We start from the raw sequence: 26,553 nt of genomic DNA, 5'->3' as shown, positions 1-26,553 counted from the left end.
TTCAAGCTCCAAGCAGTTCTTGTTCCTGGCAGTTCTGGCTGGCTCTCAGAATTTCTCAGCATCTCTGGCTGGCTCTCAGAAGTTCTCAGAAGTCCTGGCTCTCTAGCTTGGGCTTTTCTTTATATATGGTATTAGCTCTTCCTTGTTCTGCCCCTTCCTGTTACATCAGCAAGTTCATCCCACTATGGGATTCACAACTTCTGGATCTTAATACTTGACACAATCATGAACTTGAAATAAAGTGCTAAGTACCTGTTAGCTTGCCAATACAAGGGGCATAGAAGATCTTCAGATCCCATTACCATTACAAATGGCTAAACAAGTTGTGGTATATGATTGTGATGGAATACTACTGTGCTATAAGAAATAATGAGCTCAATGATTTTAGAAAAAAAAAACATGGAAAGATTTGCATGAAATAATGAAGAGAGAAATGAGCAGAATGAAGAAAACACTTTATACAGTAACAGCAATTATGTTTTAAGAATAACTTTGAGCAAATAAGTCATTTTGACTATTATTAACACCCTCACCTTCCTAATAGCTCTGTATTCCAGATACTACCAGAGCTATGCCTTCCTCACAAGTTTAACTATAGTTTCTGGGCATAGACATTTAAAAAATAAAAGTGTCCTAAGTACCCAAAGAGTTTACATTCTATTGGGAAGAAATACTACACAGGAACAGTCAGGACCTGTGATTTCATTAGTATAGGAAACTCCAAAATAAAAGAACTTCTACCAATACCACTTGATACCTTCTCTGAAAATTGTAATCTTTCAGGCTTGCCTAGGGCACTGAGCAGACAGGTAACTTGCCTATGGTCACATAGGCAGCAAGAATAATAAGTAAGACTTGATTCCAAGTGTTCTTGGCTTATTCTATGTCCAGTATGTCATGCTACATCTCTGTATATATTTATGCACTAAGTAAGTCCAAAGTCATATGAATATGAGTGGGGCACACTAGCAACTCAGGGGATCAATGAAGGCCTCTCATAGGAGCTGCCACTTGATCTGAGCTTTCTAAAAACTTTAGAATATGTCACCATAAAACCACATCATCTAAATTCATCATAACCTTGGGAATAGCAATGTGTGGCACTTGCACTTGATGTCCCATCAAAAGGGAGATTTTGCAAACAAGCTTGATTTAAGAATCTTAGTCATTTCCTTTTTCTTTGCCTAAGAAATGGAACAGTATGGCTCTTTCTTCTTTATCCCAATAGAAGCTAGTATAATGCCTTAGTAGGTTCTCAAATAAATAATTGTTAGTTAAAATGAGGCCAACCTCCCAGAGCACCCATGAGTCTACCTGAAGCATGTTTCTAAAATAGCTTATGCTTATTCATTTGTACTTGATCTTTGCATAGAAATAGGTTGCCCATGAGAATGTGCCTTGAACAAGATTGTGATTATTGTTATTGCTGTTAACAATTGTACATGCCTTTAAAATATTCATGGAATGTCTTCTCTCTCTTGTATACATGACTGATATTAGACACAATCTTCTCTTCAAAACTTATGGTCTTCAGCTTTACAGTACCCACACAATTAATAATTGAAGATGCTGATGATAATATAAGCAAACAATCTAATAAATGGTTGTTGAAGTGCCTGTGGCTTTATAGGGCCTGGAGTTGGTATTACTGAGGGATATGCTCAGGAAATTTGTTCCCCTTAATGCTTATTTTAGCATTTTGGAAACTGTTCAGACTGGATGCTTCGCGCAGAGTAGATATTGAAAGTAATGAGGTTTTGTTCTTGGGTTTTTTCTCCTCTTGGAATCAACTCATCTTGTACACTAGTACCTTCTTAAAGAAAGAGTTTAGAAAGTTATAAAACAAAAAAATAAAAATAAAGATTAAAAAAAGAAAGTCATGAAATCTTTGCCCTTTCTTCAGCTTTTAATCTGTTCTTTTGTCTTTACCATGGTACCAGTCATCATGCTTTGTACCCAAACCTCATTTTCTAGAGCTTGGGTAACTCATATTCCTTAAAAATCAACTTCTTATGAAATTAGATTAAAATGAGTGTAAAAATAGAATTCCAACAGAAATTAATATTCCTGTTTTCAAGCATGCCAACTTGAATAACTGGGATTAGGAGTATGACCTATGTAACTATCTGACTGTGCTTAAGAGTATTTAAAGCCAGATTCATGGGACCAAGTAGAAGCCTATCAAAATTATGGCTGAAGAAATAGGTTTGCACCCAAATGCTATCAATGCTCATTGACTAGATGTGAACCCAGTTTCCCCTCAAAGACTTCCTTACCCTATGGGCACTGTCTGAAATGTTGTGGGAGAGGGGAAACCTCGAGTGAGAGACATATAAAATCACAGAATCTAAGTTGGAAGGGCATCCTAGAACTAATATAATGTGTACCCGAATACGAATGATAATAGCTAATGATATTATCCAGCATTTATGTAGCACTTTAAGGTTTGCAAAGCATTTTACGTGTTTTTTTTTTTAACGTCATCCTCACAACGCTGTGAGATGGTACTGTTATGCCATTTTAGAGACAAGATAACTGAGGCTGAGAGGTTGGGTGACTTTCCAGGGTGTCTGAGTCAGTATTTTAAATCAGGTCTTCCCGACTTAATTTGCAACATTCTATCCACTGTTGTATGTAACATCCCGGCTACAGAAGCCTGCCTAACTTTTCACTACCTCCTAGAATAACATCTTCCTTTTTTAAAAATGTATTTGGTTGACATTTTTTATTACATACACCTCACTTTTTTTCTGTGTCCCAGGCTTCCTCCTATAATAGTTATTATTATAACAGGGGTATTTAAATGAAAATGAAGAAAAAGGGGGGAAAATCAGCAAAATTCACTGAAATACCTTGAAAAGAACCTACCATTATATCCAGTATTATTACCCCCATGCCCAACCCAATCCACTATTGACTAAATGGAATTGTTAGGAATTTTATCATAATCTAAAATTTAAATCTGTCTCTCTGAATCTCTGCACCCAGGCAAGGGGAAGGGGAGGGGGCGGGAGAAAGGGGGAGGGGTTAAGAAGCGAGAAAGAGAGGAGGCGGAGCCGCCCTTAGAGTGGCCGCAGAGGGACCTGTCCAGAGGCTGCAGGGTGATCCGCTTCATTCAGCCGCCTGGGGAAGCTGCGGCCTCAGAAATGGTGCCTGGCTGTGTCAGGTAAGGAGAGGAAAAAGATGGTTCGAGAGCTTGTGCGGGTCGTCCTGGCCAGAAGGCGCAAGATGTGCAGCTTCCTGGCGTGGAGAGACCTCAAGGTTGTCTCTAAGAGACAAGCCGGCCTCTGCTTGTGCTGCGCCCTTGAGGACCTAGATAATGAGCTCATCAGGCTGGACCTGAGCCGCCCATGTGAGGAGATTGTGGCCGTGGGTGTGAGCTCGCCCTCATCTTCTACTCTGAGAAGACCTGCGATGTCTGGATGAATTCCTGATGGGCGGTGATGGCCAGGAAACCCCCAAGACAAGCGCACTGAAGGCCATAACAAGCAGATCGCCCCAGGAGGTCCTGGCGGAGCGGGCTTTGGCCTGGCTTCCCACCACGATGGGATTTGTGTAGCCTTGGCAGACGGGGCTGCCGGCTTCTAAGTCCACACACGTTCAGATCCCTTTTCCCTGTGCCCTTCCCCTTGCTCTCCCAGTTTTTCTTGGAGAGAGCTGTGGACTGGAATCTTTCAAACATCCTTCTGTCTCTGACTCCCATCACTTTCTGTTCCTTCACTTTTTCCAGTTGATATTTGAGAAATCGGATGGGTAGAGAAAGACCATGACCAAGAAGAGAGGTGTGATACTGTGTGTTTCTCCTTCCCCAGAGAACTGACTTCACCCAAACCTCACTTCATTCTCACAAGCATTGTAGACATATGAATATGTCAGTTTAAATAGAAAAATAACATACCTCCATCTCCCCCCCTCCCTACTCGGATTGGCCTGACCTTCTTACTTTCCTAGGGGAAAGGATCTCTAGTATGTTAAGGAGGGGTGTCTCTTTCTTCAGATCTCTCACCCCATCCCCCTCTCAGGGTAGGTTTGAACCGTAGGGAAGAACGTAGCTAATTTTTAAAATCTTATAACTTTGAGGGAAGAGATGCAGGAAGGCTTGGCTCTGTTGGGAACTCCCTGGAACCCCAAATGCTCTAATTTAGGGGGAGGGAGGGAAGAAGGTTATTCTGTCTCTTGTTTCCTTTCTTCCTGAAATAAAAAGACTGTCCTTTGCTGGGTGGGAGGGGAGGGGGAAGAAAGAAAGAAAATTTCTTTACTCCCCTCATTTCTACTAGTTTTTGCCCTTTAGTGTTGAACAAAATGAGTCTAATCCTTCTTTCATAAGAGAGACCTTCAATACCAAAACAGCTAACAAGTTCCCTTTAAGTTATTCTTTCTATAATCTGAAATGTCCATTTCTTTCACTTATTTATATGCTTGATTTCAAGAACCTTTACAATGTTGATCAGTCTCCTCTGAACCCTCCCCAGTTTATCAGTGACCTTCCTAAAATGTAGTTAGAGCTGAATACAATAATGTAGATGACCAGAGCAGAATACAGAAAGACGATTGTCCCCCTAGACCTAAGCTCCTTACCTCTCTCAGTACAACTAGAGTGTCATTAATTTGTTCTTATTACTATTGTTCTTGCTGTTACCATAGCATATTGAGTTAAATTGTCAGTCAACATTACTTAAGCACCTACTCTGTGTCAGACACTAAACTAAACTCTAGAAATACAAAGAAAGGTAAAAGATAATCCCTAATCTCCCTAAGTTTATAATGTGATGGAGAGAACATGCAAATAACGATGTGCAGACAATATATAGAATAAATTGAATATACTCCTTAGAGAGAAGATATTAGAATTAAGGGGGTTTGGGGAAAACAAAAAACACACTTTCTTTTGGAGGCAGAATTTTAACCAGGATTTCAGAAATTCTAGGAAAGCTAGAAGACAGAGATGAGGAGGGACAGAAACCCATGCGTAGGGGATAGCCAGAGAAATTTCCCATAGCTCGGAGAGTGTATTGTGTAAGGAAAAACAAGGAGACTGGTGATACTAGAAGAGAAAGTACATATTTTGTAATTTGTAAGAAGACAAGAAAGGAAGGGGGAGTGGAGATGGATTATAAGGAATTTTGAACGTCAAGGAGATTTTATATTTCATCTTGGAGGTGATAGGAAGTCGCCACAGTGGTTTGAGTATCAGGTTTGTAGAGTACTAACTCCCTCAGATCTTTTTCATGGATAATCTGCTATCCAGCAATGCTAATACCATCTTTTTCACACCAAAATTGTGAAGTTAATTTTTTTTCTAACCCAAGAGTGAGCTTCCTTTGTGACATTGGGAAATACATTCAAGTTCCTATGGGAATAGAGATGACCAGAATTCATTGTCAGAAGAGGATGTTGAAGTAAAGGAACTCCCAAAGAGTAATGTCAAATGTCACCTGTCCAAAAATAATTCATAGAAGATTTCTAAAGGAAAGGAGAGCCAGAATCTTAAGGAAGAAAACGAAATCTTGAAAATTAGAATTGGGCAGAGTGAAGCCGGCAAATTACAAGAGATAAATAAATAATTAGCCAAAATAAGAATAATGAACAAGAAATAGAATTGAAGGTGAAATAAAAGAAAAACAAGAGATTTGGAGAATAGGCCAAAAAGAGAAAATATAAATCAAACTAGCTGAAAGTTTTGATGAAAAAAAGGAATCTTGATGTAATAATACAAGAAATAATTAAAGAAAATTGTCCTGAAGCATTAAAAGAAAAGGGGAGGGGGGGGAGTGGAAATAGGAAAAAAAAAGTAAATTACCACTTAAAAGAGATCCTTTGAAGAAAACTCAGGAATTTCATAATCCAATTCTAAAAGCCCCAGCTCAAGGATAAAATATTAAAAGCAGCAAGATTAAAACAATTTAAATATGTTGGTGCCCCAATTAGAATCACTCAAGACTTAGCAGCAGAGACCTTAAGGGACTGCAGGCCTTGAAACACAATATTGAAAATCAAAAAGGTGCTGTGGCCAAAAATATCATACCCTGTAAAGTTAAGTATTATCCTGAATGGAAAAAAAGGACATTTGATAGATAAACTCTCAGACTTTCAAAACTTCATAATGTATGGCTAATTAGGATTCTTATTAAAAATTGGGTAGCTCATAAGAAAGATTGGGGTAAACCTGAGAATTATAAGAATTTTAAAAGTAAAACCATTTAAGAAGAGCTAAAAAAGAGTAATTATTTTATACAAATGAAATGCAAGAGGAAGAATCAATACAGAGAAATTAGATGGGGAAGGAGGACTGATAGTTTTGGTAAACTCCTTTCATCAGGAATGGGTTTAAGAGGGAACAACACAGACTATGAACGTCTTCTAAATTCAGAAGAAATAAAACAGTAGGGGCATATAGAGGGGGAAGAAGACAAGGGAGGAATCTCTAGAGGGGAGAATGAAGGAATAGGTAAAAGGGGGGTATGGAAGGGTGTTTAAATTTATGGGAATGGGGATATAGGGGAAAGATCCTTGGAGGGGGTTGGCAAGTCATGGGAGGACAAGGTAGTGGGTAGAAGAAAAAGTAGAGGAGCCAGAAGGGATAGGAAATAAAAGATTTTCACAAACATAAAAACAAAGATCAGGAGTAGAATATGTTTGGGAAAGTATATGTCTATATATGTATGTATATAGGTATATGTTATATATATATATATATATATATATATATATATATAGCTATAGAGATACATATCTAAACTTTATTGTAGCCTTCTGAGGGGGTGTAGGGGAGGGAGAAAAGAACAAAGTAAAAAAGTGCACAGCAGAGAACAAAAGAAAACTCACAAGGAAGCAAAGAAAAGATGGACAATTCTCAATACAATGTATATTATTTATCATACAGGCTTTCTTGAAATGAAAATCTATTGCTACATATTTTGAATCATCTCTTATGTTTAGCTATGCACAAAACATGCTTTTTTTTCTTTCTCTGTATTAAGTTCTAATATTTAAGTTTTGATATGTTTTTGTTTCTTTTTTCTGTTCTTCTGGTGTTTGAGTCTAAAATGAAATTAAAAAAAAGAAATTGAGAGGCATTGTAGAGAAAGTATACAGAGTATAGAGTCAGAAGATCTGGAATTGATCACTAAATCAGCTATATTCTAATTACGTAACCCTGGACAAATCATTTCTCATTCATCTTTCTAGGTTGCAGTTTATTTTTAAAATAAGGGCATTTAATAGCTAATTTCCAAGATCACTTCTGTTTATAATATATAGTTTTTTTTTATTTTATTAGTGTTCATTTCCAATGTGAGGAAATATTTTAGATGGCAGTCTCAGGCAAAATCTTAGCTGTCCATCATATTTATTTATGACACACTCTTTTTTAAGTATTACAAAGAAACAGGAAGCAAATGTATATCTGTAGAACAGCAATCAAGCCATCTTATGACCATTCTTATAATTTGGGAAAACACATTTATGGTTTGGTTGAAGTAAGAAAATGCTTGCCATGGCAACCACAGACAGCTAGTACAACCTTATTAACTATAAAGCAGGGAAGGGACTTGATTTCAAAAGCAGGGCAAGGCTCCCTGGCAATTATCACTCATATTGTTAATCCTGTCTTTGAAGGCTGTAACTTGATATTCTTCAGCTTGGAAAATTCTTAATATGATGTGCTAATGACTTCTATGTGGTTGCAAGCAGCAGTCATTGCATTTAGGTGGATTTTAAGTCATTAATAATAATCTTTGTTTTGACTGTTGGCACAAGGGAGGGATAATTTCTTTCCACATTGATGAAATATTTTTAGCACCAACTCCTTTGACCATTGTTGGTCTTTTGGGTGCATTTGATGTAAATTATTTGGTCATATTGTCTTTTTTGCTCTCTTTCTCACTACTCAAATTTAAGGGATTTTTCATGAGAGAAAAACGTGACTAATTTTCTCAAGAATTGCTTCTAGTTATTGCTATGATTTATTAGAGACAATGGAAAGTTAGTAGGTGACTGACAATTTTAAATTCTGAAATATGTTTGAAATATTTTTGTAATATTATGTTTATTTAAGATATTCTTTTATTCTGTTATCAACCAAAAGCTGTTTTACTGAAAACTTATCCAATAAGTAACATAAAAATTTACTATGAAAAAATGAACAAAAAATTCTAAAAAGGCTTTGTCAGTGGAAGAAACTAGATTAAACTGAAGATACCTTTTAACTAAGACCCTGTTTCTGATACATTGGTAATAATATAGTTTCTACCCTCCCTCCCTCCTCACTTCAGAGTCATGAGGAAATTAAAATTATTCTGTATCATTTAATAATTGATTCTGTTCTGTAATTGACCTTGTTCTTTAATACTGCCCCATTTTATATAATTACTCAGGCCACATTTTTCCTTCCCTGAGTTAAGCTCTGAAATATAGGCTTTCCTCTGAATTTTTTGAAGTTACAAGTTAACTTGTAATCATCCCAAAAGATATGTTGTCCATCCTTTCCAGTCTTTATATAATTAAGGGAGGGTCTTATCTCCTTAACAAAGCCTTCTAAGTGCCAGGCAGTCTGCTAACTCAGTTCTGCTAACAAGGTCTGCAAGATGATATAAGAATTAATAGTCCTTGTCAGAGAAGGGTGATCACTAGCCTCACATAGGTGTACTAACTTACTTTCTTTAAAATAACCAATCATGTTATCACCTCACCTACAATGCTGTATAGTATGACCAATCATATTGTCTTCCCCACCTACCTAAGTCTGAATTCCCCCAAAATATATGAGTTGGTGAGGGTCTTTGGTCATTGAAAGATTGCATTGACCAAATTTATTGATTACTGTTAGCCTAACTTTAAATTGATCATGCTCAGATCACTACATCTCAATTACTTAATTTTCAAATCTAACAGTCATATTTGATGAGTATAAATCCTGAATGTTCCTTCTAATCAATCAGTGTTATTTATAACTGAAAAATATAAGTATATACAAACTGCCAAGTACCTGTGAATATTTTGTAATTTGTAAGAAAGCATGGTATAATGGGGAGAACACTGATTTTTTTTATTTTTTTTTTAAAGCAATTGGGGTTAAGTAACTTGCTTAAGGTTACACAGCGAGTTATTATTTCTGGGTGTGGTGCTGAGTATCTGAGCCCGGATTTGATCCAGGTCATCCCGACACTGGAGCTGGTACTCTTACCCCCTGAGCCACCTGGCTGCCCCTAAGCAATCGGGGTTAAGTAACTTGCTCAAGGTTACACGGCCAGGTATTTCTGGGTGGGTGCTAAGTGTCTGAGTCCGGGATTCGATCTCCGGGTCTTCTCAACACTGGAGCCGGTGCTCTTACTCGCTGTGCTACATGGCCGCCCCAAGAACACTGAATTTTGATTGAGCATTAATCAATAAATCCACAAGAACTTGCTAAACATTTCCCTTTGTGCTGGGCATTGTACTAAGCACAAGGAATATCAGGAAAAAAGTAAAAATAAAAATAACCTTTCCCTCAAGGAGTTTGCATTCTAAAAGGAATAATAGCATAAAGAAATTCATACATATTGGGTAAAAATGGAAGAAATTAAATGTATCTTCAGAGAAAAGGCATCCTGAATGAGATATCCCTTGAGCTGAGTGATTTTTTAAAAATATATTTATTTAATATTTTATTTTCCCCAATTTCATGTAAAAACATTTTTAACATTCATTTTTCATAATTGTGTTCCAATTTCTCCCCCTCTTTCCTTATCCCCTCACTGAAAAGGCAAACAATTTGTACAGGCTATACATATGTAGTCATGCAAAACATGTTTCCATATTAGTCAGGCAGTGAAAGAAAATACAGACCAAAAAACAAAACAAAACACAATAAGACCCAAGAGGGGGAAAAAAAAAAGTATACTTTGATCTACATTTAGACTCCATCAGTTCCCTCTCCAGGGATGGATACCATTTTTCATCATATGTCCTTCAGAATTGCCCTAGATTACTCTACTGCTGATAGCTAAGTCATTCACAGTTGATAATTGTAAAGTCGAGAATTCTCCTGCACAGAGATATGCACACCTCTCCCCCCCCAAAAAAAAGACAAAACAAAACAAAAACAACAGCAAAGTAAGACAAGTTTGATATGAAAGAAAGAGACCAGGAGCTCCATAATGATTTATGTAAGCATTTTAATAATCACATGGGTTCCTTACAATAGGGGCAGTCTGGGGTGGAGGGTGGTCAGATGATTCAGTGGATCCCCACAAAGCCCTTTGGTAATTATAGAAATCACCCAAAGGGAAGAGAAGTAATAGAGGATCATTACATATGTCATCACAGTTTAGCTAATATTTTGACTTACAGTTTAGCACTGGACTTGAGTCCAGAACTCTGGGCTTCAAAGCCAGTGCTGCTGGGTAGTTGTCCAGACACACACAGTTTTATACTGGTCACTGTGGCCTTATTACATCTTTCACTATTCAGGACCCAACATTCCACCTCTGAAAGCTGCCCATATATTCTTTCCAAATATCTTGCTCAAGGTCCCTCTATGCTGGGGTTTTTAGAGCCTTTTAGGATGTAGCCAGAAGGAATGTTCCCATTTGTATGCATAAACTGCAAAAGCAATACAAGCCTAGGTAGGAAAAAAAGCAAACAGACATGACCACTAAGAAAATTACCACTGTTGTTGCAATTTGTGGGTGGTGAAGGAATAATGAAAGGCATTTGATGATCTGAATGTCTGAACTTAGTACAGGCCAGCTGAATTTCTAAACTAGATTCAGAGACAGATAAACATGGCTTGGGCAATTTTACAGAATATTGGGGGTGATAAAGAATAGAATTAATTACAAAATGGGAATAGGATCATGTGATTTTCTTAATTTCCTTTTTCAATGGGAGATTTATCACAAGTTTTCCTGATATGTTAATGTAAGGACAATGAGCTTGACCATTCATAGCACAAACCATAGCAGGAATGTGTAAAGTCACTGACTAATTTTAGAGTGGAAGTTTACATGATATTAAGATAACTGAGTCAACTCAGTATTCAGATTAGTGAAACAAACAACAAGTAATACAATAATTACCATTAACCCACTTCCAATATCCATTTAATCTGCAAATTTCATCTTGCAACTCAGAAGTACCATGTAGTTGTCTGGTCTCTGAAACATCTTTTCTTGGGGCAATCTGGGAAATGTCTTGTCCTCAGGGGCAACTTTTGGTTACTTATAGATACTGCTCAGATGTTACTGCTAAAAACTCTTATAAAACAGATCCCAATAAAAGTGTGTACAGCCTCTCAAATTTAATGTAACACAAAATACTCCATAAGTTCATTCCTCTAAAACAACTGATGATACTAAAATTCTCTTTCCCAAAGCAAACTAAAGATATTTCTATTTCAGTTTCAGTAATTAATAGAATAATAGGTCTCACAAATAGTTATATCAATCCCCAATTATTCTTACATTATTTTGAAACACTTAAGGACCTTATTTCATACAGAATTATACCCACACACATGCATGCATACATACATACATGCAAACATATATGTATGCATGTGTGTATAGATAGATGGATAGACAGACAGACAGATTAGATAGATACATACATACATAGATGCATAGATAGATACATTGATAGATATGTTGATACATAGATACATAGATTAGATAGACACATAGATTAGATAGATACATACATACATAGATACATAGATTAGATAGATGGATAGATAGATAGATAGATAGATAGATAGATAGATAGATAGATAGATAGATAGATAGATAGATAGATAGATTAGATATAGTAAGAGATGTATGACTAGGCCAGATGGTCATTTATTAATTTGTTTAGGATATAGAGTGACTACACATTCAGATTGAAAAAAACCAAGATCTTGCATACTTGCATTGTGCTCATATCTTCTATTGACCACTTTTTCAGAATATAGAAATTGTCTAATAAAGGAAAAAGTAGGAAAATGATTATAACAGTATCAAACTGTTCTTGATGATTGGGCACATATATGCTAGGATAAAACAACCTTAACCCTGTTTGAATTCAGATAAGAGGCACAATTAGCAACAAACCATGCAGTAACAATTTCTACCTCATAGCCAGATTCAGGAATAACCAGTTGAAAAACATTTCTGTTCAAAAGAAACACAACAGGGTAACTGTGCCAGAAGGATCCTACCTTAGGCTGGGCCAAAGGTCATCTTCTCAGCTTTCTCCCAGATAAAAAACAGATCAGGGTTACATTCCCTCTGAATAACTTGTGGCCTTTCTCTAGAATGGTGGATTACTGACAATGATTCATCAGACAACTATACCTGAATTCAAACCTCAAAACAAAATCATTTACATTCCCAAGAGCTTTTACCTCAAATTATAAGTTTCTTTTTTGTTGTAGTTGTTTTATTTAAAGCAGTTGGGGTTAAGTAACTTGCCCAAGGTTACACAGCCAGTTTTTGTGTGTGTGTGTGTGTGTGTGTGTGTGTGTGTGTGTGCGTATTAAGTATCTGAGGCTGGAATTGATCCTGGATCTCCCAACTACGGGGCTGGCGCTCTTACTAACTGCGCCACCTGGCTGCCCCGTCAAATTACAAGTTTTACCAATCTTAGTTTAGGATTGGATATAGTTATTTTTCCTCTTGTGGCATTGCAATGAGTAATAAAATTTATACATGCACACACACACTTGTGTGTATGTATATACATATATACACATGTATGTTTATATATGTATGTATATGCATACAAGTATATATGTATTGTATAGATATATGTATATGTGTGTGTTTCACTTAAGGTACTTCAATTGTTTTTCTTTTCTTCTCAATTTTAAATTTGACCTTGTATGAAGACCAGTCATTAGAAATTATTTCTATATTACATACACACTGGTAATTTCTCAGTAAAACAGTTTCATTATTTAGGAACTTTATGTCCCAAACAAACTCTTTCCAGCACTGATGACCCTGCCCACACAGAAGGTTTCCAAGAACCAGGCAAGTTTACAAAATAAAGAGAATCAACAGGAATCATCGAGAAGGGGCTGAGCCTTATGCCCTTGTATGCCCACCCCATTTACTCTTAGGGATGCTGTGTGCTATGCTCTTTGGCATACCCCTGCCAACCTCCCCCACCCCCCACCATGTGCAAGGTATAATAGACTAACCCTGATGGACACCTTTGTATCCCTCCTTTCTACACACAGTGATCAATTACCACCAGTTTTAGGTTTTAACCTTATGACAATAATATCCAATAACTTAGTTAACAATCTTACAACTTTTATAAGTGATAGATAAATAGTTGTAGATGCAACTTCCTCTTAACTACAAGCAAAGGTAGAAATATACAGGTCCCTAAATGGCAGTTACAAAACAGTATAAAACAGGGTTAGCAGGACAGATAAAATATCATAAATGGTTTTAAACATCTTCTGCCTTCTTTTACTTATTCAGTTTGTACTCTAAGAACATTCAAATTATTGGATGACAATTAAATCTGGGTTCTATAATCTCAGAAAGAACCCATTACATATGAATTCACTCCTAGCTCTTTATAATTTTTTCTATATTGACTTTCAAATCAAACTACACAATTTTCATGCTCAATCTTTCTACTTAAAGTGAAACTCATATACTTTGTCAACATGCTTAAACCCTGTGTTCATACAAAAGATTCACACCTTTCTTATTATGTTGAAATTCTTTCCTATAATCTTTTATTTTGTTTACTTTTTTAAGTTCTCATTTTAAAATTTAGTGTTCAGTCTTGTTAAATAAAAACTAATGACTTATTAAAATCTTCCCAGATATGTTGTTAATTTACACTCAAGTGACTTTTTACTAATTTACCTATCCACATTATATTTCTTTCCCTTGACTTGTCACAATATAAGAAAATTTGTAGAAACACAACAAACCATAAACAATACTATGTATTTGAAACTTGAAACAAACCCATTACCAATAAAGTAATTCAATCCTGTTGAATGCATTTCCAAATTATGTTATACAGAAAATCAAGCATCACATCACCATTGGTATTGTATGCTGATCACATTTAAAATCCTATATAAAGTTATCAAGTATTCAATTATACCTAATTAAGAAAAAGATAATAACAGCTAATATAGTATTTGTCCTATGGCAGGCATTGTTAGGTACTTTACCATTATGTGAAGTAAACTGAGGTGAATATATGTGAAGTAATTCACTTAAGGTCACCCACTTAAAAAATGTCCATGATCCATAAATTTTCCCAGTTTGTCTTAATGCCAAATAATATATTAAATTCTGACTTATCTTAAACATCAAATCAGGAAAGACATGTTTCACTTGAAATGGGAGCAGAATGAATTCAATGACCTTTTGGATGTGTCCTAGTACAAACAAACAAAGGAACAAAAATAAACTTTCTCCTTAAAAAGGAGAGAGTTAAAAGGAAGTTCAATTCCCAAGAGCAAGCCTTGAAACTTTCACTGATGCAGCCCCCGAAACTGTCTTTCTATAATCAGTGAAATGACCTTCTTCTCTAGCTATAAAACAATAAACCAGTCATGGGGTGGGAGCCTTACCACAGTTCAGAAATGCAAAAGAAGAGATCAAAATCTTTCTAAAAACATAAATTAGCTAAGAAGAGGCAGAGACAGATAAGCACAGATGCAAGAAACACAAATTGATCAACAATTGTTTCTTTCAAAAGTTTCCAAACTGTTTACTCTCAAATCCTCTGTTCACACTGTCCATACAAACAGATTACAACTTTCTTTCTGTCCATGCTCCCCTCATTCCTTACATGCTTAAACTTTTCCACTTTTCCTTCTAGATATGTATCCCTCTAGAGAACTTTGATTAAAGCTCCTTTAAAATTGCACATATCTTGTTTCTTTCCTATTCTGATCTTACATTTCTTATTTTCTTATACTTGTTTTTACCAATCACATTTCAAATAATCTTCACTGAATCTTCTCTCTCTCTGTCTGTCTCTTTCTGTCTGTCTCTATCCCTCTCTCTCTCACCACCCCTCTTCTTTTACCCCCTTTCTCTCCTATTTTCTTATAGGGTAAGATAGATTTCTATACCTTACTGAATGTGCATATTATTTCCTCTCTGAGACAAGTTTGTTGAGAATAAGGTTCAAACACTCCCCCATACTCTATCATTCTCCCTCATGGTAAAAATTTTCATTCCTCCTTTATGAAAGATAATTTACCCCTGTTGCACCTCTTCCTTTAATGTACTTTGAGGCATTATATAAAGTTATTTGGAGGGGAATTTGAGAGAGAGAGTTCAGACAAGTCACTACCTTTTCTCTGACATCTGACTCTGTCACACCTTGAATTGAGTCTTAAAGGAGCTGAGAGTTCCTAAGAATTTTAGGAGAAAAAAGGAATAACACTCTAGGCATGCAGCAAAGACAGTGCTCGGGCATGGAGACAGGAGATGGAATGTCCTATGTGAGAAAAGAGTAGGAAATAAGGGGAAATGTTAGATTGTGTTGTTGAGAGTAATTTGTTGAAAGACCAAAAAAAGTAGGAAAGAATGAATTCAGGTGTTAAAGAGTTTTAAATGCCAAACAAAAATATTTAAATTTTATCCTAACTATATCAAAGGGACAATGGCATTATTTGAATAGGGGAGTGATATGATCAGACATAGATTTCAGAGAAATCCCTTTGACAGTTGTGTGTTTGCCAGATTGGAGAAGGGAGAGATTGAATATTATTTTTAGATTTTTTTTCTTTTTGGAGGGGTGAAGGTAGGGCAATTTGGGGTTAAATGACTCCCCCAAGGGCACACTGCTAGTTTTGTGTTAAATGTCTGAGGCCGGATTTGAACTCAGGTCCTCCTCTCTCCAGGGCCAGTGCTCTAATCACTGTGCCACCTAGCCACCCTGAATATTATTTTTAAAAAGAGTAGATATGATGCTAGGGGTACTCTGTTTGAAAAGAAGGATGAGAGGCTCATGTGAAGGACTAACCTTGACATGAAGACCAGATGAATCCTGGATTAGTTTATTACTAACTTTATAATGTTAGATAAGGTATTTATCCCCCTAATCCTTACTGTCTGTATCTTTAAAATAAAACAGCTAATCTAGTCAGAGGAAGCTGCAAAACTCCCCATTCTAAACTAATTAAAATATAATTGGGAAATGTTTAACAAAATAAATAAAAATACAATACGTCATCAAAAAAGTTAATTTGTGGTTTTCTAAGTCAACATAAAGCCAGCAGGGAGTCAATTCTATTTGAGTTTGACACAACTAGTCTAGGTGACCTCTAAAGTCTCTTTGTTCTCTTTTCTATTATATTACATCCAATGTCATTTTAGGAGAGTAGCCTTCATTCATTGCCAAAATGTATATTTTGTTGTAGGAAATGAGTTCTAAGGCAACAGTTTTTGTTCATTTTTCTTTTCCTTCTTTACCATGAGCATATGAGATATGACTCTTTCTTACTTTGTCCTTTACCAGGAGCTGGTGGTTGGTCCCCAGTGAATTCTAATGCTCAACAATGGCTCCAGATTGATCTAGGAAATAGAGTGGAGATTACTGCAGTGGCTACCCAGGGAAGATATGGAAGTTCTGACTGGGTAACAAGCTATATACTGATGTTTAGTGATATGGGACGTAACTGGAAGCAATACAAGCAAGAAGACAACATCTGGGTAGGTCGTTATATAAATTGCCATCAGATAAATACAATTTATACCAGTTGTATCCTTATGCCACATAAGGATCCCTCATGATGCCATAGCTTGCTTGTGGGATTTTATGTATTTTAGATCTATCTATATATTGCCAAATAATGAATAAAACATGCAAAACCTGATTGTGTTGGGTCAACATTACAAGGCAAAATTAATATTTTGCACCTTCTCAATTATAGCCAGTACGTGATTAAATGTAATAATAAATAGACCTTGTGGGGTATGGATAATCCAGAGTATATACATACACTATATAAACTTATGACATATTTTAAGAACCCACAAAGAGATGGAGAATGAGCAATTGGATGGGTAGAAGGTGAATACATAATTATATAATATATTTATATATTATGTAATATTATATATAATTTTATATAATCTAGATTCTATTATTTCCTCATGATGAATGGAAAGCTTTTAACAACCTCTGATGTTTATCAAAAACTGTTTCTCTGAAGTCTGATGAGACAAATAATGATAATAATATTTGTTTCTTCTTCTGAAAAATAGAGATTAGATCCTTCTTCTACTTTCTCAACAGTCTAGTTGTGATGGTCAATAAATCTCAGAGATGTAACTAGGATGAGATAATCGGCACTGTAAGTCAGAACAGAAACTATGGAGGACACCAAGAGAACTTTCTCAGAGTACAATCCTATTTTTGCTTCCCTTCCCTCCCTTCCCTAGGTCGACATACTCATGTGATGCCTCAGAAGATGTCTTATTTTTCCAGAAGCTTTTTATTTCTAGTAACTCAACCTTAAATGGGGTCACAAAGACTACTAAAATGACTGGGGTAAAAAAGCTCATACCTAATGAACCTTTTCCACTCTAGTTACCCAGGATCAAAAGTTGCTATTTATGTAAACAATATATACAATTTGAGAAAAATAACACAAAATTAAAATGGTAATGTTTAACAATTAAAAATATCCATATTATTACTTGATCATATGATGATTTGAATTGTAGAGAGGTATAGGAAGTGTAGGCATGGGGAACCTAGGTAATAAGGCTACGAGGTAAAATATTTTTTCCCCCTTGGGAAGAGAGATATGTAAAGAAAATCTGGAAAATAGTAATAGTCCTATAGATATTTATGATTTAAAACTCATTTATTAATTCTTCAATTACCTTTCCAAAAGATTAGATATAATTTTTGCTTAATCTGTCTCAACCACATTGAAATAAAAGTTAAGTTTTCACTAAAGATCTCTCCATCTACCTTTGGGTTTAAAAAAAAAAAAAAGAAAAGAAATATCAGTTAACAGTCTGAATTGCCATGATCTACACATAGATGTATTTGTTCAAGTGCTATTGTGAATTACTGGGGAGATTTACTTCTATTTCATATTTGTTAGTATTTGCTAATTATCCATATGTCACAGAAGTACAATCCATACAAACTTTCTGGAAAATGTCAGTTTTCCAATGGAAAGTAGTAAGATTGGTTATAGGATTGATTCTCAAATGCAATATGGTTGTGCTTTATTTTGTTTGTTGTTGTTGATGATGATGTTGTTGTTCTGACTCATATAAAGTATGGTTGAAATTCTGATCAGAACCCTGAGAGTTTTCAGTTTGGTTTGGTTTAGTTGCTTTGGTGGTATGAGAGTGAAAGAGGGGGAAAAAGAGTTTTTAGATTTCTTCTTTTTGATTTTTAATCTCTACTCATTCCTGTGGTTTTTAAGCACTTTAAAATGGAAACATACATTTTCCAGTTTTGAATGACCATATTTACAGTTTGACTGGAGGGACAAATGCAGTATTTGTTCATCAATGTTGTTTTTGTCTCAGGTTCCATTAAAATTCATTGTTGTTTAGATTGAATGGTAGATTTGGGTTATTTTGTATAGAAGTTATTGTGCCCTAAAGTGACATTTTATTTTGCTCCAATTGTCTGGATTTGGTGAATTAACTTTTTTTAATATACCTTGCTAGTGTGTGTGATGTTTCTCAGATTTTGCATGGATGATATATTTAAGATATTTTTAAATTTTTAACACTTTTTAAAAATGAGTTTCAAATTCTCTCCCTCCCTCTCACACTCCTCCACCCATTGAAAAGGCAAATAATATATCAATTATACACATGAAGCAATGCAAAACATATTTCCATATTACCATGTTGCAAAAAATGATAAAAAGCAAAAAAAAAGTATGCTTTAATATATACTCAGAATTAATCAGATCACTCTCTCTTTAGGAAGATAGCATTTTTCATCATGGGTACTTTAGAATTGTCTTGGATCATTGTATTGATCAGAGTACCTAAGTCTTTCCCAGTTGATCATCATTACAATATTGCTATTACTCTATACACTGTTGTTTCTGTTCATTTCTTTGCAATGGTTTATATGTCTTCCCAGGTTTTTCTGAAAATATCCTGCTTGTCATTTCTTATAGCAAAATAGTATTCCATCACAATCATATGCCATATCTTGTTATGCCATTTCCCAATTGATGGTATCCCCTCAATTTCCAGTTCTTTGCTACCACAAAAACAAATGAGATATTCAGATATTCTTCAGAGCAGGTCCCCAGTCTTCTGAAAGGAGAAGCTACTTTTAAATGCCTGCAGTTTAGCCTTGAGATTATTTCTCTGGCACTGTTTCTGTGTGTGTGTGTGTGTGTGTGTGTGTGTGTGTGTGTCTGTCTGTCTGTCTGTCCCTGTCTCTATCTCTGTCTCTCTTCCTCTCTCTCTCTCTGTCTCTGTCTCTCTCTCTGTCTCTCTGTCTCTGTCTCTCTTTCTGTCTCTCTCTCTCTCTGTCTCTGTCTCTCTCTCTCTCTAAGGGGGGAAACTGAATGGAATGCTGAAACCTTGTCAAGTTTTATGTAGATAGCATCTTGGAAATAACTGTTGCTTCCCACAACATAACCAATTGGAAATTTCTATAAGCCACAGGGAGGAGGACATAGGGACAGATTTATGTGATTCATCATTTTGTGTACAACCTGTAAGCCGACAGAGAGATTGCTATATTCTTCTCTTTATAAAGATAGGATCCAGAAAAGATCAGTAGAATAAAATTGATATTTCATCTCTAGTAATTAGGATAATGTCCAAGTAAAAGATATAGCCTACAGTCAAGTAAGGTCAGAATCATGAAACTAAATTACCTTTTGGAATTTTAGCTCTTTGATACTTAAAATCTATTAATTTTAAAGGTCCAATTTTGAAAGCTTCATATTATTATGCCTATTATGTGATATTTGTGTTAGGTACTTTATTTTTATCTATTCATATGTATCATATCATAATAATGATACATAAGTTTTTATATGTCTCTCCCATCAGAATGTAATTTAATGGTGATTAGGGGTCATTTCATTCCTTGTATTTGTATTCAAAGTTCCTGGAACATACTAGTCACAGGAATTACTTCCTCATTGACTGGTAAGCATAATGATACTAAAATAGAAAATTAGGCAAATTTCATTTAATTTTGTTTTATTTTTGCTTTTTTATTTTACAAAAAAGAAAATCAACTTAGACACATCAATTTCAAATGCTTCTATCAACCATAAACTTGGGGGAAATTCACTGAATCCTTTAAGAAATTTATAAACAAAAATCAGGTTGGTTTGTTTTTGCTGATTCTCAGAAAAGGGTCAATTGAGTTATTTATTTGCAACAATATGATCGCATAGGTGGGGAATTTTTTTTCATTTTTCACATTTTATTTTTAACTCTCAATTCCACATAAAATGTATGTATGATTAGTCTGGGGCTTTAAAGAGTAAGATGAGAGAAACAGCCCCCCATAAAGTTATAGACTTCTTGAATTTGTCTGACTTTGTCTTTTCAAAATAGCCACCACCTAAAAAACATCATTAATGAATATTGAATTAAATAAGGTGTGCTAAAAGGTATAAGAGAATTTTTAAAAAGCAAAACTTCATGTGGTCCCATACAAGTGTTCACCTCAGGGATGAAATATTTTAACACTAGATACATTGACCTTGTAGAATGCATAATGTTTGAAAAATAATTAGCAAGAACCAAAGTGGGAAAAGGTGTACCAGCTGATTGAGTTGTTAGGACTTCAATGCCATCTTTGAAAAGATTTATTTTCTTTTTTATAAAATTGACCTCAGAATAAGGATCCAGAAAGGATGCCTTTCAAATGTACAGAAGCAAATCTCTATGCCCTAAGGATGAAATTTGGAGAGCTTCTGATCTTCATTGCCCAGAATGTTCAACAATAAGAATGTGCCCTTCAGGGTTTTAGCTGCAGAACATGAGTGATGAAGAAACCAGAGCCTCCTGCTGTACTGAATGAGGCATGAAGGTATTTCAGAGAAGACCTTCACAGAAATCTTTATAAGACTCAGCAGTACCAAACTCTCTTGACTGGAAGGGCAGTATTTTAAGTGTGGTGAGAGGAATACACTGCAGAAATGCAAATAACAAGGATGGGATTTGATTTCTGTTGCTTCATTGATATAAATAAGTATGCTCATTATGAAAATAGAAATTCTCCTTCTGGCTCAGACATTTAGCTGGTCTAGCAAAGGATTCTCTTTCCAATAAAGCCTCAAATAGACATGATCTGGATGGCATGGCTTGGCATAGTTGAAAGACCACAGGACTAGATGGAAGGAAGATCTGTATTTGAATTCTACCTCATATATTCATTATCTATGTGAATTACCCTCAGAAAATCACTTAACCTCTCAGCCTCATTTTCTCATCTATGGGGCTGTCATGAAGATCTGAAGAGAAAGAATATACAAAATGATTTATAAAACTTACAGCAATATCAGTAGTATTAGTAGTAGTAGTAGTAGCAATATCAGTGCTATTAGTAGATGAAGAAGAGGTAGAAGAAGAGGAAGAGGAAGAGGAGGAAGAGGAGGAGGAAGAAGAAGAGGAAGAAGAAGAGGAAGAGGAGGAGGAGGAAGAAGAAGAAATAGTAGTAGTAGTAGTAGTACTAGTAGTAGTAGTAGTAGTAGTAGTAGTAGTAAGGTTGAGGACTAAAAGATCATTGATTTGCAGCTGAAAGGGACCTTAGAAGCCATCAAGTTCAACTTCCTCATTTTAGAGAGGGGGAAATGGAAGCATAGATTATGTGATATATCTGGGCTGGCGTCACATAGCTATTAAATATCTGATGAGGGATTGGAACCTAGGTCTTCTTGACTTAAGTCCAGTGCCCAATCCACTATACCACATCTGATTTCTCTAATGAGTATTTATGGCTTTGTCATTTATAATGACTACATGTCTTCCTTGACAATTCCACCTAATTTAATGTACTTATTCGGTACCATACCAATCAAACTAACAAAAAATATTTCATAGAGCTGGAAAAATAATAATAAAATTCATCTAGAAGAACAAAAGTTCAAGAATATAAAGGGAATTAATTTAAAAAATGCAAAGGCAGGTGGCTTATCTGTACCAGATCTAAAAAAATATATTATAAAGCTGCAATCATAAAATATATTTTGTATTGGCTAAGAAGCAGTGGTGGATCAGTGGAATAGGTTAGGTACACAAGACACAATAGTAAATGGCTACATTAATCTTGCATTTTATAAATGCCAAAACTCCAGCTTTTGGGATAAGGACTCACTATTTGAGAAAAAAAAACTGCTTGGAAAGCTAGAAAATAGTATAGCAGAAATTGGGCATAGAACATTTCACATCATATATCAAGATAAGACCAAAATGGACATATGATTTTGACATAAAAGTTGATACCATAAGCAAATTAGGAGAGCAAGGTATTGTTTACATGTCAGATCTATGGAGAAGGGAAGAATTTTTGACCAAACAAGAGATAGGGAACATTTGCCTGCATTTTCAATGGCTGTCCCCTTAATGCCTTCTCTCTTTAGCTTTTGAATTCGTGAGTTTCATTCAAGTCTGAGCTAAAATCCTTCACTCTATAAGAAGCCTTTCTCTCTCTCCCTTAATACTTGTGTCTTTGCTCTGTTGATTATATCCAATTTATCCTGTGTAGATCTTGTTTGTACATAGTTATCTATATGTTATCTCCTAAGAAAAGGAGCAATCAGTGAATTCTTGGTGGAGTATTGCAGTGGTCTGACCATTCTGGTGAATGATTTGGAATTAGACCTAAAGGGCTATAAAATTGTTTATTACCTTTGACCTAGCAATACCACAATAGTGGGTTTGTATCCCAAAGATATCAAAGAAAAAGGAAAACAACTTGCAAATACAAAAAATATTTATAGCAGCTCTTTTCATGTTGGCAAAGAATTAGAAATCTAGGAGATGCTTATCAATTGGTCATTGAACAAGTTGTGTCATGTGTTTGTGATAGAGTACAATTGTGTTGCCGAAAATAATGAGAGGGGTGGTTTCAGAAAAAAATGATGGCAAAACATGTATTTGATGCATAGTGAAGTGAGAAGAACCAGGAGATCATTGTGTACAGTAGCAGCAACAACAGCAATGTTATTATCATCATCAACTGTGAAACACTTGCCTACTTTGATCAATATGAAGATCCAAGACAATTCCCAAGGACTCATAATGAAAAAAATGGTATTCATCTTCAGAGAGAGGATTGATGAATTCTTGAGTGCAAAATGAGATACACTTTCCTCTTTTAAATTTTTTCTTTCTTTTTAAAAACCATGGTTAATATGGAACTATTTTTTGCATGATTTCACATATATAATTACTTGCTTTCTCAGTGGGTGCGAATGGGGTGGGAAGGAGGGAGAAAATTTGGAATTCAAAATTTAAAAAGTTAAAAGTAAATTAATAATAACTTTAAACAAAGAAAAGAAGTTAACTTTCCCCTTTCATTGTACCTAAAGTACTTAGCACAGCGATTAACACTAAATACATAGGTGCTCACTAACTTTGTGCTGACTGACTACTTTTCTAGCCTGAACTACTATTTGAAGGCACAATAGTTATCTTGTTTAGTCATTTAAAGTGTGAATGATTCTTTGTGACCCTATTTGGAGTTTTCTTGGCAAAAATACTGGATTGGTTTGCTATTTCCTTCTCCAGATCATTTTACAGATGAGGAAACTGAGGCAAACAGGATTGAGTAACTTGTCCAGGGTCACACAGCTAATAAATCTCTAAGACTGGATTTGAATTCAGGTATTTTGGACCCCAGGCCCAGTTCTCTATCCATTGAACTATCTAGATGACAAAACTGTAGTTTATCTAATGGTAAAGGAATAATCTAAACTTTGTCCATTTTCTAACACCTTGCTATCTGCTACTTGCCTACTGAATTGCAATTACATTCAGTAAGACAACTATTTATTTCTTCCTTATATACATTGTTATATTCTTCTTATACTCTCTTCATAAGCTTGACTTTTCAAAACACTGAGTATGAAGAAGCTACTTAATAAATGTATAGTTTGATTCTAATGCTTTCCTCTCATTGCCACTACACGTATTTTAAGCCAGGAGACAACCTATGTAAAGTGGAAAAGACCCCAGATTTGGAGTCAGAGGAATTAGGGTCAAATATGAGCTTTTGTTCTTTCTGAGCTGTGGGACAACAAATCACTAAACCTTTCCAGACCTTAGTCTCCTATTTTCAAAATGAGGAGTTTGAGCTAGTTAGCTATAAGATGAGTCCTTTCAGCTCTAAATACTATGACTCTCTGCTTTTTATCAAAATTGGTGGGATGTTCTACCCAATGGAACAAACTCAGTGTCAACTCTTCTATCATAATCTCTTATGAGCTCAAGATTTGGTTTAGCAAAATGTTATCCATGGTTTCTTCTAAATTAGCATCACATTTTTTCAGAATTATACACATTCACAAAGGCGGTGGGGGGGGGAAGAAAGAGACAGAGAAAGAGATAAAGGGGAGAGAGAGAGATAGAGAGTGAGAAAGAGACAGAGACAGAGAGACAGAGACAGACAGAGAGACAGAGACAGAGAGACAGAGAACAGAGAGAGAGAGACAGAGACAGAGACAGAGACAGACAGAGACACAGACACAGACAGAGAGACAGAGAGAGACAGAGACAGAGAGAGAGAGTCAGAGGCAGAAAGAAATAGACAGAGACATTAGATTTTTTATCAACAAAGGCATTCATTTTTCCTTATGTTTATTAAGATTTATTTGTCACTTTTCTGTCCATTTATAATTGATTTTAATTTAACAAATGCTGTTTATCATATAGGTATTTAACAGGCTTTTCCCCCTTAATCTGTCCCTATTGTTTTGAATCTTCTTTATGATTCTTTATGATTTATGAAGCAATGATTCATAGTAAATAGACTTAGTCTTGGAGTCAGGATGTTCTGGGTTCAAGTGCTATCTCTGATGCATATTTATTGAGCAGAGGTGTGCACATAGATGTTGCACAGCAGGCTCCTGAAAGCATAGCAAACTTTTGAGCTTTATCTACATTTTTACCATTTTTCTATCACTTTCTTCAGTCAAGAAAATCAATAAAGCAATAAATCAAGTCCTGATTCCATATTTCTGGTATAAATCCTCATTAAGAAACTTTAACAATCAGTTCTCATAAAACATTTAAATCTGACTCAAACTCACCCTTATGTGTAATTTTGGTTAAATCATTTAATCTCTCCAGGTTCTAGGAAATTCTCTTATACTATAGTTGCAGGTAGTGCTGACCTGCATTAAAAGAGGAAATTTCTTCATTCAGGAATTCTCTCTTCCGTTGACATCACAGGTCCAATCCCCATATCATCCAAGAGTTTATTATTATATATAAACTGTAAGATTGCACTTTCTTCAGTTCTTCTTCTAGATTATTTTACAAAGGTTCAAAATAAAGTCGGCCTACACACTGAACCATAAGGAGCCATACTCTTTATATTTCCCCACCTAAGTAATTGCCCCTTTATTTTTATCTTTCACTTTTTGCCTCTTGGCAAGTTCCAAGTCTGTGGAAAAATATGCTTTTCATTCAATGAGGACTTTAAAAACATAGCATTTAACATGGACCTTTTAGAAAGGCTTTGAGAAGTCTTAACTGATGACAGTCTACATTGTTATATTTTGAATACATAAAATTCTCCAGTTAAAGTCATTACAAGGAAGTCATTCAGTCTCTTAGCCATTTTATTTTAACATTGTTTTTAAGTAATAATCACTATGCGTATTAAGCATTTGCCAAATAGACGTGCCATATTTTTATTACTTTTCATGCTCATGCTTTATCACTGTACATAGAGTTATGAAGAGTTATTTATATATTAACTCATAAGGTTATATTTCTAGAACCATGTCCTATGACTAAAATAGAAATGTAATACAAATATAAATCACTTCAATGCCCTTGATTAACATGATTGGCTTAAGATCAGATTCATAAGAGCTGCAAGTGATGATAATGACAATCATAAACCATGTTAAGAATCATCCCATCATATACCTAAAGGGTCAGAGGTATCTGTTGTAGACAAAAGATTGGTTCATCTCTATGTTTGACTTGAGTTTTCATTCTTGCAAAAAGAGGATTTTGTTATTATTATGTTGTTTATCAAGTATAACCATAATTCATACTGAAGAGGGTGGGCTATTAGGTTCCACAGAAACTCTGATCTTATCTAAGACCAGAAAACCTGCAATAGTGTCTGGAAAGAATTCAATAGTCTCAGGCTTAATTGGAGTGAGAGTTGTAAAGGTTTATTTTTACACTTTTACAGAAGTGGGCAAGAGTCCTTAGGGGACTTTTTGCAAGTGAAAGGGGGCACAGGCTTTTACCTTTAAAGGGTAGGGCTGCCATTGTCAGGGCTGAAGGGATGGATGTAAGGGAACCAAGGCTAACTTGTGACTTCAGTACATAGATAAAAGTTAGGGCTGACTGAGAGGAACTTGTGACTTCAGTGTATAGATAAAAGTTTGAGGAGTTTAACTCG

General features: G+C 35.4%; 1 protein-coding gene across 2 annotated transcripts in view; it reads left to right on the top strand.

Moving 5' to 3' along the window:
- CNTNAP5 (contactin associated protein family member 5) overlaps nucleotides 1–26,553 on the top strand; it is a 934,370-nt gene that overhangs the window by 238,890 nt on the left and 668,927 nt on the right. For both annotated transcript variants that reach the window (XM_069066887.1, XM_069066888.1), the window contains exon 3: nucleotides 16,468–16,661. In XM_069066887.1, coding sequence (XP_068922988.1) covers nucleotides 16,468–16,661 — 194 coding nt within the window. The remainder of the gene's footprint in view (nucleotides 1–16,467; nucleotides 16,662–26,553) is intronic.

Source organism: Petaurus breviceps, unplaced genomic scaffold (assembly GCF_028583685.1).
Source record: "Petaurus breviceps papuanus isolate PSGF00001 unplaced genomic scaffold, PetGlider_PUasm1.0 90731, whole genome shotgun sequence".
Classification (NCBI taxonomy): Eukaryota; Metazoa; Chordata; class Mammalia; order Diprotodontia; family Petauridae; genus Petaurus; species Petaurus breviceps.
This window is presented reverse-complemented; position numbering and strand designations above follow the sequence as displayed.